At 34.3% G+C, this 15,919-nt stretch overlaps 1 protein-coding gene across 1 annotated transcript; it reads right to left on the minus strand.

Moving 5' to 3' along the window:
- Positions 1-14,352: 14,352 nt before the first annotated feature.
- Positions 14,353-15,669, minus strand: LOC137397983 (piggyBac transposable element-derived protein 4-like; the record flags this gene model as incomplete). The annotated part of the gene is made up of 2 exons (XM_068084083.1): positions 14,610-15,669; positions 14,353-14,504 (listed from the first exon to the last, which is right to left on the minus strand). Coding segments are annotated over exons 1-2 (1,212 nt in total), but the record flags the coding sequence as incomplete, so codon positions are not given.
- Between the last annotated feature and the right edge of the window lie 250 nt (positions 15,670-15,919).

Consider the following 15,919-nt stretch of genomic DNA (forward strand, 5'->3'; position numbering starts at 1 on the left):
TTTAACTAGTTCAAAGTTTTCTAAAATTTAACTAATTCAAGATTACTTTTACACTTAAACTAAAACTTACTTGACAAAATTTCAAAACGTTCTAAAATTTTAAAACATAAAAAATTTCTTAGAATTCTGCTAAATTTGAATCATAAGGAGACTCTTTTTCTTAAACCAAAATTACAAAAATTAACAAAAAATTGAAACAAAATTTAAAATTTTGAAATTGTTTTAAAGTAATTTATTTAATCTTTAAATTCACACTTTAAGTAATTATTTCTTAAAACAACTTAATTTTGAATTGCATTGTAAATGCTACCATATCAGTTATAAACCTCATCACCAACAATTAGCTAGCCAAGCATGGCTACTGGGCCAGAGCAAACATCAAGCAACCCAAATACAAAGCACCCTCAGGATATGATTACCCCATCATACAAGACAAACTACAACCTTTTTGGATCTTTTTATGAGCATTAGCTAGCTAGCTATTGTCTGCATTGCATCAGAATTTATAGTGCACCAACAAGTATCCTCAATTATTGATGAAGTAGGCTATCTTCTACATTGGATCAAGTGGCTTGTTTTCTTTGAGCACTCTCTGCACTAGCAGGAAATAAAACACACTAGTTAATTAATCCAAATATAAATGTGTTGTGTCGCAATGCACATTCTCAAATGACTGCAGACCAATTTTTTATCCAGGAACTGACACTCAACAAAAGTGGAATTATTTTAAAAACCTATCAACCGCAAAAAGCAAAGAGAGTGAACAACTCCAATCTGTATCTTTTATTAGACTGATCAGACTGATGAGAGTGACAACTCCTAATAATGATTTTCTGAACCAGAAATATTAGTTAATCTATACATGGGTTTTGACTAAAACTGTCAATAGGCACTTACCTTGCAGATCATTGTACCTGCCCATCACGATAAATTTAGCATGCAAGTGAGTATTCTGTCATCATGTCAAAGCAGGAATTCACCATCTGTCGGCCAACATCTCTTTCAACATCTGTTAAAACTCATTGTGAGATAACAAATAGATGAGAGTAACCAAAAGACAAATTGAATACTTTAGTAGTTATACCAGCCAAACTGCTCTAGTTATTATTTTCATAAATAGGTCATTCACTGTGTCATAACTGATTACACCTGTACTCTGCGTTGATTAAACATGAAAAATGTACTAAACCTAAAACTAAACAACTTAAAATCATACTTTTTGATTACAATAAGACATTTTAGCAATTTCTTCCATAAATAATGTTTGCTGATGTAGGAAACTCTGGCTCATTGATGCAGATGGCTATGAGCAAGCATGCATTGAAAATATATTACTGCTTGCCTTTTTCAAAAAACATATATGTCTGAAATTTATAATAGTTTAAAACACTATAACATAATTATTTCAAAAAAAGTATTACTAGCGCACAATTAGTGAGAAACTTGTGGTACTTTGTTAGCAGTTGTTATTGAGTCAGTCATCAATTGTATGGATTATAATTTTAACTCCCAATTGAGACAATGACATCATAGGAGATTGGAGACGCAAATAATTAAAAGTTACGTAATGACTCCCTAACCTCAAGTTTAATCAATAGTCAAAAGTCACTAAAGGTTCTTAGACTTTAGGTTTTGGACATAATATGTCCAAAACCTTTATTATGAGGTTGCTTCCTAAAATCTGCTATCAGATTCTTTGGACATTTATGTTTACGTACGTTTGGAATTCTGTTACATATATTGGACATTTATAGGAAGAATGCAGTAGTTTAACCTTGTCTGTGGTTTACAGAAGTATTTGATGATCAACAAAGACGAACTATGCAAGACATTAAAATCAATTATATATCACATCTTGTGTCATTAGTTTCATAAAATACTTTAAATAATTATTACAGGCAGTAATTCGCGGTGAGCTTTCATGCCCTACCAGTATCCACTTTAATTTATTAGAAAAATGTCATTATGATATGCTTACAGCGATATGCCTAAGTAAGCTACCAAATGTTCAATATTAAATAAATTGTATTTGGAGGTCATGTTTGATTACAATATAATGTAGCAATTTATTTCATAGAAATTCCTTGCTGATGTGAGAACATCTGGCTCCTTGTTGAATGTGTTTATGAGGAAACAAACATTTTTTTTGTATTTTGACAAAATTGTCAGAAGTTTAAAATTGCTAAAACATAATTGCTTCAAAGTTAACATTAACAGCCCTAAATTAGTAAGATGCTTGCCATAATTGTTCAGCTGCTACTATTGAGTGAGTTGTCAATTGTATGGAACATAATTTCAATTCATAAATGAGACTATGACGTCAGACGATGTTTGGGACACGTAGTTTTGTTAAGTACCGCGAGAGTCAGAAAATAGGAAATTACTTATGTTGATGACCTTATAGCCGTTTCATATTCAGATTTTCGTGATTATACAGATAATTAAAGTAGCAGCACTTACTCTGATAGTGGTGAAAGTAATAGTTTTGTAAGGGGAAGGAACATTGTGGAGGATCGTTTTAGCTTCGAAGCGACCATAGCTTTACATAGCTTTATCATCGCACAAAGTATAGATACATTGGATTTTTTTGCATAGCGATTTTGGTTAAAATGTTGGAAAAATAAAAGATTTGACAAAAATGTTCTAGATAGAGTTTGGAACTGAAAAAATATTGTATACATATCTTAAAGCAACAACGGCAATTTTCGGTAAAATGGCTGGCACTAGGCCGATAGCCAAATTTGTACATGAGTGGCAGTTAAAAGAATAATTAGTACCAGTGCTCCTAAAAACACTAAATTGTAGAAAACTCAAGTGATATGCTCAGTATTATAGGCAAGTCTTACAAGTGGATTTTCAGATGCATACATTGGATGTGAAATTATGTTATCTAATTTCTAGCAATAACTGTCATTGAAGCTGCGATGAACTCCATAAGACATTGAAACCTGAATAATTTTTTTAGTTACAAATGTTGCAGCACAAAAAGCCAAGGGTTTTATTTCTAATGGTTTTTACAACACTTCAAGGGTGGCACAACTCCTATATAGTTCAATTGCCAAATATTCTGTTTTGTCTGTTGACAATTTTACACTTTTTCACAAAATATTAAGGTATGAGAACAGAGAAAACTGTTAGAGAATGCCAGCTAGTTGTCATTTGTTCCCTTTACGTAGAAGGATAACAAGTCAGAAACAGCTCACATTCTGAGCCCACGTTTTCGAAATATTCGATGAGGTAAGAGTTCAAATCCTTTACGATGCAATATTTTTTTTAATATGAAACTGTGGATTCAGACAGAGAAACAGAAGGATATACAGACACAGCTCTAATTATACTAAATATTGTATATATAAACAGTCAGATTCATTGATACATAAAATATTTAATAAGGATAATTATATAAAATAGTTACTATTATCACATACTAAGAGAAACAAGGCTGAATAAAACTTGAGTTAAAGGAAGAGGCGCTGAAGATATTGGTACTGGCAACAGCCATGCAATGAGTGTTATGCAGACAACGTGGGATTGTTGAATACAGTTTAAATCTTTTTCTTTTGGCATTTGTATAAATAAATCTATGTTTAGCTATTTTAAAATTATAAAATAGTTAAATTACTTTTAAAATTAAACTAAATATTACTTTATAAACTTTTTATATTTTTGAAATTTTTTAAAAATTCAAAAAAGTAGCTTACATTCATTTGACTTAAAATCATAAGGATTCATTTTTTATTAATTTAAAGAATTTAACAAAAGTTGAAACAAAATTCAAAAATTTAAAATTGTTTTAAAATAACTTGTGCAATCTTTAAATGGTCTTTTTAAATAATTATCATTTTAAAGCAACTTATTTTGAATTACATTATAAATGCAACAATATCAGTTATAAACCTACTCACTAACAATTAGCTAGCCAATCATGGCAACTGGGCCAGAGCAAACATCAAGCAACTTTAATATATACAGAGCACCTTCAGGATACGATTATACTGCTATAAAATTTTTCCCATTACGAAGTGAAACATGATGAGTTGTCCACCTCCACATCTAAACCTTATTTCACCATACAAACTCAAAATCTTTGCTCGAGTTTGAATTTGCCCATTGATGTACTTTTTACATACATCAAAACAACAAAGACACCGAGATGCTGTTTGAAAAAAAATGTTTCACAACATTTGAAAAAGATATGAGGACCGATTTCTTTTAGTTCAGCATTCTACTTGAAATATTTTGTGAAAAGAGGGAGAGCGAATATTCGTATTTAGCGTTATACTCATATTTACTATATACTTGTATTCACCATACAAATATAACAAAAATATACAGTGTATATTTAATTCATTATACATTTATCTGAAATTGGTGAAAATGTTACAGAAGGGAGGACAAATGATTTCCCTGTGACAACAAAGTAGATAATAAATGAAGACGAAGAAGGTGTCCGTATTGTTAACGTTGCCATGGAACATGGTCGCAACCCCTGGCTCGAAAGAAAACTGCAACTATTATAAAAACAAAAGGTCATTATTCATTAAAGTAATTCTTGAGCACATTTCATACAAGACAAACTACAAACTTCTCTGAATCTTTTCATGAGCATTAGCTAGCTGGCAATTGTTTGCACTGCACCAGCATTTACAGCGCACCAGCAATTATCATTCTCAGTAATTGACGAAGTAGGCAATCTTCTAGGTTTCATCACGTTGGCCTTTTTATTTGAGAAAAATTTCTTGAAAAACATATCTTGTGAAATAACTTCTTGAGAAGTTCTGGCTCATTGATGTAGATGGCCATGAGCAAACACGCATTGTTAAAACAAATTACTGCTTGCCTTTAATCAAAAAAACAAATATGCCATAAAATTAGGATGGCTTCAATTACTATAACATAATTACTTCAAAAGTACACGTAGTATTACCAGCACATAATTGGTGAGAAACTCGCAATAATTGGTTAGCAGTTGTTATTGAGTCAGTCATCAATTGTACGAATTATAGTTTTAACTCTCAAATAAGACAATGACATCAGACGAGATTGGAGACACAAAGAATTCAATGTTCCACATCGCACGGTGACTCCCTAACCTTGAATCCGATCAATAGCCAGAAGTCACTAAACGCTCTCAGGCGCTACATATTGGGCATATGATTTTTGCTCCCATTAAAGTGTATACTTTTAGAATTCATTAAGACATATTGGGTATATTTTGTAGGAATGCAGTAGTGTAACCTTGTCTGCGGTTTACAGTGGTAACCTATAAACATAGATGAGCTACGTAAAACATTACAATCAATTCTGTATTAAATCTTGTGTCATTAATTTTCAAAGTTACTTTCAGTAATAATTGCAACCAGTATTTCGCAGTGAGATTTCATGCCCTACTGGTATCTACTTTAAAGATGTAGTTGCGACAAAAATGAAATTAGGACTCATAAAAGGCTAAAACATCAGCTACAATTTGATGCCATTTTTGTCTTTGTAGACTAACCCTGTCCAGAGATATTTGCGTTTGAATGAGGCCCTCTTTTAAAAAACTCACGTTCCAGCGGGTGCCTTTTTCGTGACGTCACAAGCAAGGTATCTGAAACGAAACCACGAGCAATAAATATGAGGTCGATTCGTTAGCCAATCATGCGTGCGAAATTTTTATATAGGCCGTAATAAATGTTATCACTCGTAAAACGCGTTGTCTGTGATCTCGAAGATTCTCATCGTTAGAGAATTCATTCTCATCGTTACTGATTCAACGCGTTTCAACAATTACTAAGTTATACATAGTTTTAAAATAGCTTCAAGTTCGAGCGACCGCTACTCAGAGTTATCTGAGCAACCTTTAGTAAAAGATTAGAGTAGACAGCCTATGGCCAAAGCTGACAGGCGTCAGCAGCGTTTTGCTGCAGAAGAAGACAGAATGGAGGTAAATTAACTTAGAGTCTTCTATACTTTAGTAAATGTAATATTTTTTATAGTCATAAATACATATACTAATTAATAAAATGATAATTCTTTGCTATCTCCAATCATCGTTTCATAGCTTATCTGCCGTTTTACCTAGCTATAATATTTTTTTCGAATTTTCTTTGGTAAATTAGAGTCATGATTACAAATTATTTTCACTCGTAGGAAGTGGGTAAAATCGATTGATCATTGCAAATCTTTAATTTCCAGAACCAAAGCTTCGAATCGTTGGCTTGGCGTACTTGTGCCATTATTAATCGTTTATTCGTTTTTAAAATTACACTCGCAATCTATTTAACTCCCAATTTGGAAGCTGTCAATATATACGCTTTAGAATGACATATCTATGAATGACATATTTATTGCATCTACTTTGTTTACATTTACTTGTTTTACTGATTACAGAATGTTTATGTCGTCCCACCAGCCGAAGAAGCTTTGTCAGTGTGGAAACTGCCATAAAGGAGAAAGCGAGACTTGAATGTGTGCTGGATGATGTTTTGTTTGAGTTTGTTGCAGTAGATGAATTTGTCTTATTGTATCAGCTAATATTATGTGAGTGGCCACGACTTGATGAATATTTTTAATAAAAGCTTTATGCCGAGATGAAAATATTTTTGCTTGTAAAAATTATATAATAAAATAATATTATTGAAGATAATGCAAAACATGATTTGCAGAATATTGTAGTGAATCGGATATGGTATATGGGTGTCCGCAGAACTGGAGAATGTGAGTTCAAATCCAGTTTGCAGCAGACTTCTCATCCTTAAAACTCTATCCCTGTCTATATTCTTTTCAAAGAGGTGGCTTGCTTATTTCACTTATTTAGTATTCGGTAAGAATACTAGTAAGAAACTAGTACGTAGGCAATAGGTAATAGGCGACATAATGTGGGCGGGGCTTATGGGAGGCTGTATATCGTTTATATGGGTAGCTGCAGAACTGTGCTGATACAAAGACCGCGTTCTACATAAAGTGACTTGACAGAATTACCGTAGACCGGTAAAATTGGTAGTCAGTACCCAAATGTTTACACAACATTTGGAGAAAGTGAGTAGAACAAATTTTCAATTTTCGTTATTTGAGGCCTTTTAAACATTCATAATAATGCATCTGTAGCAGGATGAAAAATTTTATTCTAGCCAACATGAGCAAATACAAAATAAGATATATGCCAATAGAGCCGCGTAAGACTAGAGTTTTATCGCAAATACCCGATGTGAATACGAGAGATAGAGACAGGTTGCCAAACGCGTGACATCATTTTGGGCAAGTCTGGGCACGTTTTGGTGGCCTGAGCGTTTTTACGGCGATCAGATTTTTTCGGTTTTAATCTTCAAATATCTTGGCAATGCGATCGCGTAACACAACAAACAACATATCAACTGATAGAGAAAAAAAAATGCTTTCTTTTAAGATCAACTTAAATTTGACGCAACTACATCTTTAACTTGTAAAAGGAAGGTCATTATGAAGACACTTGTGATATGTGATACGCCTAGTAGAGGTGGAACGAGACACGAGACGTCTCGAGTATCAACCTGTCTCATCTCGTATCGGTCTCGTCTCGACTTAACTATTGCCAAACTCGAGACAGGAAATAGAACTAAAGCGCCTGCGCATGTTTGTTAAAACATGGCTTCTGGCGGTAGCAACAACTCCATATATTGTAATGGATTGCGGGCAACTACCTTCAAAGTTATACCCGGTCCGTTACTACCTGTGGCTATTGATTATGTTGGCCAGCGAGTCTAATCATGTAGTCAGGACAACGACCCTGTTAATATATTGTAGTTCGGGTTTTGTGTCCTTAAAACAGATACCGGGTCGTATCCAATTACCCTCAGGATAATCCAATTTAATAAATAAGTCTTGCGGGTAAAATGTCTGTATTTTATCGTATCGTGTCTAAACACCAACTGCCCTTCATAAAATTCGGGCCTCTTTTATATACTACCAATTGCGGGTAAAACTTGCCCGGACACGGAGAAACGAACGAAAGGCCGTGTCGACCATAGTCCGTGTTCGGTTAACAATGACATTTTTATTAATATAAGAATATACATGTACATGTATACAGTAATTCATATACTTTCATGAGTACAATTTAAATATAATTCACATACTAAAGTTAATACACAAACAAAACTTAACATTAATGAAACGATGAGAATGAAAGTGTTATCGTGTGTTTTTTTAGTTGCGGTATTTCTTTGTAGAGCGACGGCTATCGGTTTCATTACACATTACATTAAAAAGTAAGACCTATTAAATAGATGGTAAAAATATACATGTACAAAGCAATATGTTTATAATAATTATGATCAATCAAGCTCAAAATTCTTAGAATATATAACTTCGGTATTTTAGAGCTGTTTGTGTCACTTTTGTTTACAAATACTACATGCATATCACTATTAAAATATTGTATTTAAATCGTTTACACCAGGTGAAAATTCAGTTTAAAAAAGGTTTATCAATTTTATATATAACAAGTACGCTAGTACTTGTGTAGTGAAATCATCACCAAATGCTCATTATTTTACTGTCTCGTGTCTCGAGTCTCGAATTTTTACAAGACAGTGTCTCGAGTCTCGTCTCGAACTTAAAAAACCTGTCTCGTTCCACCTCTAATGCCTACCACAGTGATATGCCTTCCACAGTGATATGCCTACCACAGTGATATGCCTACCACAGTAATATGCCTACCACAGTGATATGCCTAAGTGAGCTGCAAAATGTTTTATGCTAAATAAATTATACTGGGACGTCATGTCTTATTAAAATATAATGTAGCAACTTATTTCATGGATATTTCTTGCTGATGTGAGAAATTCTGGTCTGCTGAAGAAGGTGGTCACAACGAGACAGGCACTGAGAAAAATAAATGTTTGAATTTTTGCACAATAATAACATAGTCAGAAAATTAGGATAGCTTCAAAGATTATAATATAATTGCTTTTAAAGAAATATTAAAAGGGCAAAGTTAGTGAGACGCTTTCCATAGATGTTCAGCAGCTATTCTTGTGAGAGTCGTCAATTGTAAGAAATATAACTTCAACTCACAAATGAGACGATGATGTCAGACAACATTGGAGACACAGAGACTTAGAGTTACACCCAGACTCTTTGATCTTAGGTTACATCACATGACCAGACATAGTCAAACACCTACTAAACTTACACACACGCTGGGCATCACTTAATAAACTTGTTTAATATTTTCACTTTCATTTAACGTTACACCAAGACTCAGTAACCTAAGTTAGATAAATATCCAGAAATAATCAAGTAGTCACTAAAACTCTGCGGGCGTCAGGCATATGAGTTCAGTTCGTCACAAAGAATTTAAGCAATATACAAATTCTTATTATTGTCAATCAATGGGAATCACAAAGGTTGTGCAGTCACATATACACAAACTTGTTTCTATAAATAAAAATTTCAAACGCTTGTTTCAGACTCAGTACGCATTGGTCAGGCCGTATGTGATTTTGATACACAATATGTGTCTGAATTCTAATCGTGTTCTTCTCACATTTTAAGAAAAAATACATTAGTTAAACTTTGACTGGATTTACAATGGTACATGATGAATGAAAGGGCTAAGCTATGGATTTACAATGGTACATGATGAATGAAAGGGCTCAGCTATGGATTTACAATGGTACATGATGAATGAAAAGGCTCAGCTATGGATTTACAATGGTACATGATGAATGAAAGGGCTAAGCTATGGATTTACAATGGTACATGATGAATGAAAGGGCTCAGCTATGGATTTACAATGGTACATGATGAATGAAAGGGCTAAGCTATGGATTTACAATGGTACATGATGAATGAAAGGGCTAAGCTATGGATTTACAATGGTACATGATGAATGAAAGGGCTCAGCTATGGATTTACAATGGTACATGATGAATGAAAGGGCTAAGCTATGGATTTACAATGGTACATGATGAATGAAAGGGCTAAGCTATGGATTTACAATGGTACATGATGAATGAAAGGGCTCAGCTATGGATTTACAATGGTACATGATGAATGAAAGGGCTAAGCTATGGATTTACAATGGTACATGATGAATGAAAGGGCTCAGCTATGGATTTACAATGGTACATGATGAATGAAAGGGCTAAGCTATGGATTTACAATGGTACATGATGAATGAAAGGGCTAAGCTATGGATTTACAATGGTACATGATGAATGAAAGGGCTAAGCTATGGATTTACAATGGTACATGATGAATGAAAAGGCTAAGCTATGGATTTACAATGGTACATGATGAATGAAAGGGCTAAGCTATGGATTTACAATGGTACATGATGAATGAAAGGGCTAAGCTATGGATTTAAAATGGTACATGATGAATGAAAGGGCTAAGCTATGGATTTACAATGGTACGTGATGAATGAAAGGGCTCAGCTATGGATTTACAATGGTACATGATGAATGAAAGGGCTAAGCTATGGATTTACAATGGTACATGATGAATGAAAGGGCTAAGCTATGGATTTACAATGGTACATGATGAATGAAAGGGCTCAGCTATGGATTTACAATGGTACATGATGAATGAAAGGGCTAAGCTATGGATTTACAATGGTACATGATGAATGAAAGGGCTCAGCTATGGATTTACAATGGTACATGATGAATGAAAGGGCTAAGCTATGGATTTACAATGGTACATGATGAATGAAAGGGCTAAGCTATGGATTTACAATGGTACATGATGAATGAAAGGGCTAAGCTATGGATTTACAATGGTACATGATGAATGAAAAGGCTAAGCTATGGATTTACAATGGTACATGATGAATGAAAGGGCTAAGCTATGGATTTACAATGGTACATGATGAATGAAAGGGCTAAGCTATGGATTTAAAATGGTACATGATGAATGAAAGGGCTAAGCTATGGATTTACAATGGTACATGATGAATGAAAGGGCTAAGCTATGGATTTACAATGGTACATGATGAATGAAAAGGCTCAGTTATACATTAAGATAAACTCAAACTTACAAGTATAAAATTTCATGTTACAAATTTTTAAAGGAGTATTTTGCCGTGAGCTTTTGTGCCACCCAAATTTACTATGGTTTGACTTGCTGTATAACAGGGAACTCAATTTTGTAGAAGAGAGGTTTTTATTGCATTGGTACTTGAGTCTTCATAAAATCGATAAACCAATTACTCTGCAAGTCACGTATTAACGACAGAAATACGAAAAGATAACTCCAAGTGTATGTACAAAATTTTATGGTGTACCGCACATTCAGGAATATATGGTTTTAAAAAATTTTCTATGCATACATGTGAAAATGTACAAATTCCTTTGAAGAGAGCCAGTATGAGGTGACAAATAACGTATGAACTCATTAAGTTATTTTTAAAAGAAATCATCGTTATTTTATATGAAAATTTTAGGGATTATGCAATCGGAACCTGAATGCCTCACAGGCACTGAATAGTGTATGACATACATATGAAATATAAGAGATCCTTAAATGTAGTGACAATGTGTTTTAATGTACCTACAAGTCATTGGGTGCCAAAGTTAAAGCATCTCTTAGACAAGTGAAAATGAAAACATTCACCAGCTGCAGCAGCCTCATATGTAGATTGTTTCAAAAAATGCACTTCATCTTACTTCATTGTGTTGCAGTTATCTTGTAAGTATTACAACAGCCTGCGAATAATAAAGCTGATGCAGTCGAACCTATACTTACCTCCACTGCAACCAACAAACTTTCTAATATACAATGGCTGGTGGATACTGAATCTATAGTAGAAAGAATTTGTAATATTCAACTTGAAAAGTGTTCAAATATTTCAAATTTTTTAGGAAAAAATGATGACGCTAGTAAAAACTGAAAATTAAATGTAGAAAGATATATTTAATTCAAATACATATTTGAATTAACTTGAACTAACTTATTGTGAAAGTTAGTTCTAGTTAGGAGCTGTGAACTAACTTTCACGGTAAGTTAGCTTCAAGTTGCCCTAGTAGGCCTATAAGGCAGAGTAAGTTGCAAGAATAATTGTGTACAAAAGTAACAGGCTGCAAAGTAATGCTAGGTATTTGTCTGTACTCAGTTGAAACAATCAAGCATGGCTTCGTAAAAAGCCAATAACTCAATTTTGTAAATCAATTTTTTTACTCAAACCAAAAATCACGTTCTAGACCATCAAGTTTTGCATTAATCATTTTAATCAAACAAAATCTGACTCTTTGTTAGTGTCTCCCAAACAAAAAAAAAACATGAATCAAAATTAACTTACAAATAAATCTTGAAAATGTTTTTTGGCTTCACCGGGATTTGAATCTTGGACCTCTTGCACCGAAAACAAAAATTATGCCTTGAACTATCAAGATACGGATACCGAATCCAATTAGGTAAATAAAATTTAATTTCCTAGTAGTGTTGCCACGCAACAACAAAGCATGCATTGAAGCGCTCTTCCAGATCGCTCTTAAAAAAGTTATGGTTGTGACCGAGGTTCAAACCCAGGTTCAGTAGAATGAGCTAATGGTTCTATTACTTTATTTCAATCTTTTCAATTTAACCCTTTAGCGACCGGGCGCTTACGGCTGGGAATTCCCCAGCGTACCAGAGCATTTACTACGGCGATCTGAGCCTTCGACTCGACTGCGTAAAAACTGAATATACGTCCAGTAAACTTGAGGTAGATACATAAATTAACATGCATAGGAATGCTGAGAAATTTCTCTACAAACTGATACATTTTTTATGTAAATAGCTTGCAATTGCTATCCTGCAGAAGTCTCAACTTGTTGAAGCTCTCAATATTTTATTTTCGTACGTCATTTTCAATTGTGTTTTCTAAATGATAGAAGTAATTGAAAATTTTGTACAAACAGTAGTTCTATGGATTCACATGTCCACAACAATTTGCAAAAGAAATTGGTCGCCCAAGAGCAATGAAAGTGGAGTTATGATCGTTGATGCAATGCGGGAGCGCCGCTCAAAATGCTCAGCGCGTGGCCCTAATGACAAGCGAAAAATGGAGCCTTGACATGGCCGCCTAAAATTAGTTATAACTTTCATGCTAACTGGCATACAGCCACAAATAAATATGCATTAGAAAGCTTAGAAATTTCTCAAGAGACTGCCGTTTATTTCCTGCAAATTAGCTGTATTAATTTTGGTCAGTGTCCTGATTCGACGAAGCTGTCAGCTTTTTACCGTAAAATATCGATAATAAATATTTCTTTACAAGCAATAGCTCTAAGAAAATAGTTTATGATAAGCATCTGCACGGCGGCAAATATGTTTGCTACACGCAGCAAAAAAAATTGGTTGTCCAAGTGCATCAAAAGCAGAGTTATGCGCTCACATGCATTGCGCGTGCAGCTCTTAGAAATGCTCATGACGCCATGTCTGTAAGCAGAGCACGAGAGGGCTGACAAGACCTGACAGGCTGTGCCATCAATGCTATAACTTTCGTGCAAATTGGCATTTAGCTGCAACTGAATATGCATTTGAAAGCTGAGATTATTTTCTAGACTGATTTCTTCCTCCAGACAGCTTGCAAAGCTTTACAACTTGAGATCTATATATTGATAGTTATGATTTTTTGCTGATTTTAGTTATGATCTTATGCATTTCTCAAAACTATATTTATTTATTTTGCATATAAACACATTGCACAAATTCATGTGTGCTGCAGCAAAATTTATTGTGCATAAAATGAATTGAGTTGTGAGCCTGCATTGGCACATTTGGTGAAGCAGCACAAGACAGAAGGCAACATTTATTACGAGCACAAACAGCAAATCATGGACTGCTAGAAAGCATGTGAACTGAACTCTTTGATTATATGGGTGCCCTAAAAAGGGCAGTCTGTAACAAATAAAACCTGTAAATGCACAACAAGTACAACCTGTAAATGTACAACAAATACAATACATAGACAATGACATTTTAGCAAGTGTATGTACAAAAGCAAGTGATACAAAGCAATGAAGAATTTGCACACGCTAAATAAGTTTTAAAATGAATTTATTTAGCATGGTAAGCATCAAAACACGACTCGCACAAAGGTACTCCGCATGCTAGACATTTAAATTTAGTTTCGCTTCGCTTAGGTTTGTTGTCATCACCGCGCTTTTTGCAGTGCCTACAAATTCTGTATTTTGCCGGTCTACCTTTCCCTGGACTATTTGTCACTATTCGATGAGTAGAAGAAGTTGAAGCGCGGGGAGTACTGTTTTTGCGGCAAGAACCGGTATATTCAAATATCTGATGAATTAATTTCTGTCGAAACTGCAAGTCAGTTATTTTACAGCTGCTATGAATTCTATAAACTATGGCCGCATTGTATACACAAATATCTAATAAATGAAAAAATAGTTTTTTATACCATTTCATGGTTTTACGCGCAGCAATATAATAATGCAAATTTTGATCCGATTTGTCAACTCCCCCCATGTATTTGTTGTAATCCAAAACAACAGCTGGTTTGCAAACTTTATCCCCTTTATAATTTACTTTGCCTGTATCTGCGACATCCATGTTTTTATGCATAGTTGAAATTACAGAAATATATTTTTTATCTCTCCAACAGCCAACCATACTTTCCCCATTAGAAAAGCTTGTTGTCTGACCTTTTTTAATTAATTTTCCATTATACATTTTCAAATCTTTGGGGACACCTTTTCTGTTTGGACGCAAAGTTCCACAAACATGAGTATTATTTTTTACAAGTTCAGCTGCTAACTCTGGCGAATTATAAAAATTATCCATAAATAAACAATGACCTAAATTTAGTAAACCACTCATTAATTTCATGACTATGTTGTGAGTGACTCCTCTACCAGTTCCTTCGGCTTGCTCCTGCTCATCACCAATGTACACAGACAGCTTGTGCACATAGCCAGAGACAGCATCGCAGAGAGCAAACAGCTTTATTCCAAATCTAGATCTTTTAGATGGAATATACTGTCTGAAGCTGAGTCGCCCTTTCCAAGCCAGCAAGCTTTCATCTATAGATATAAATTTACCAGGCAGCAAAACAGAAGATAACCGGTCACATATCATGGCAAAAACACTTCCTAATTTGAACAATTTATTGCCAGCAGGGTTTTCCGAATTGTCAGTGAAATGCAAACTGCTTAAAACCATTAGAAACCTGTTTCTTGAAATCATTTTACTAAACACTGGCGTAGATAACAAAGGATCAGTAGACCAGTAAGATGACAGAGTAGGCTTTTTAACAATACCCATAAGCAAAATTAAACCAAAAATTCGCCAAATATCTTTTTCATCGACAAGCTGCCAGGCATCGCCATGTTTTTGAAGGCCATATCTATTTGTTTCATTAACTATAATATTCATGATGGCCGATGTAATAAACAGCTTTAAATAGCCAAAAATACTTATCTGACCAGGAATTCGGCTTCTTACACCTGCCAAGCTGTCATCAAAATGAAATTCTTTGGGTTTTAAATCGGCTCCTCTCTGAAATCCGTCATGACTCCCTCCTTCAACGCCGGCCGTTTCACTCTCACTTTCGTACTCCGATTCACTCTGTCGAATTTCTTTTTCACTTTCATCTTCTTCTTCATATTCTTCTGCACTGAAATCCTCTGCTTCACTTTCATACCAGTCGATATCTTCCTGTAAACGAATCTTTTTAGCAGCGCTTGAAATATCGCGTCCGTTCATGATGATAAGCTTTCCAAAAAGAACGATCAACTTTTAGCAACGTGTTCTTTTTGCACATGCGTATAATGGACTCATTATTGCCTCAAAATAGTAGTGTGATATCTTTTAAAACTCCTAAAAATATTAATTAAAAATTTTAGTGCCGTTTTTAAAATAAATAAATGAATTTAAAAAATACGTATCGAAGACTCAGATCTGACGGGCAATTACGGGTTTGGTACTCTGAGACTGCGCTCTCAGCCCGTAAGAT

Source organism: Watersipora subatra, chromosome 6 (genome assembly GCF_963576615.1).
Source record: "Watersipora subatra chromosome 6, tzWatSuba1.1, whole genome shotgun sequence".
NCBI classification, from domain to species: domain Eukaryota; kingdom Metazoa; phylum Bryozoa; class Gymnolaemata; order Cheilostomatida; family Watersiporidae; genus Watersipora; species Watersipora subatra.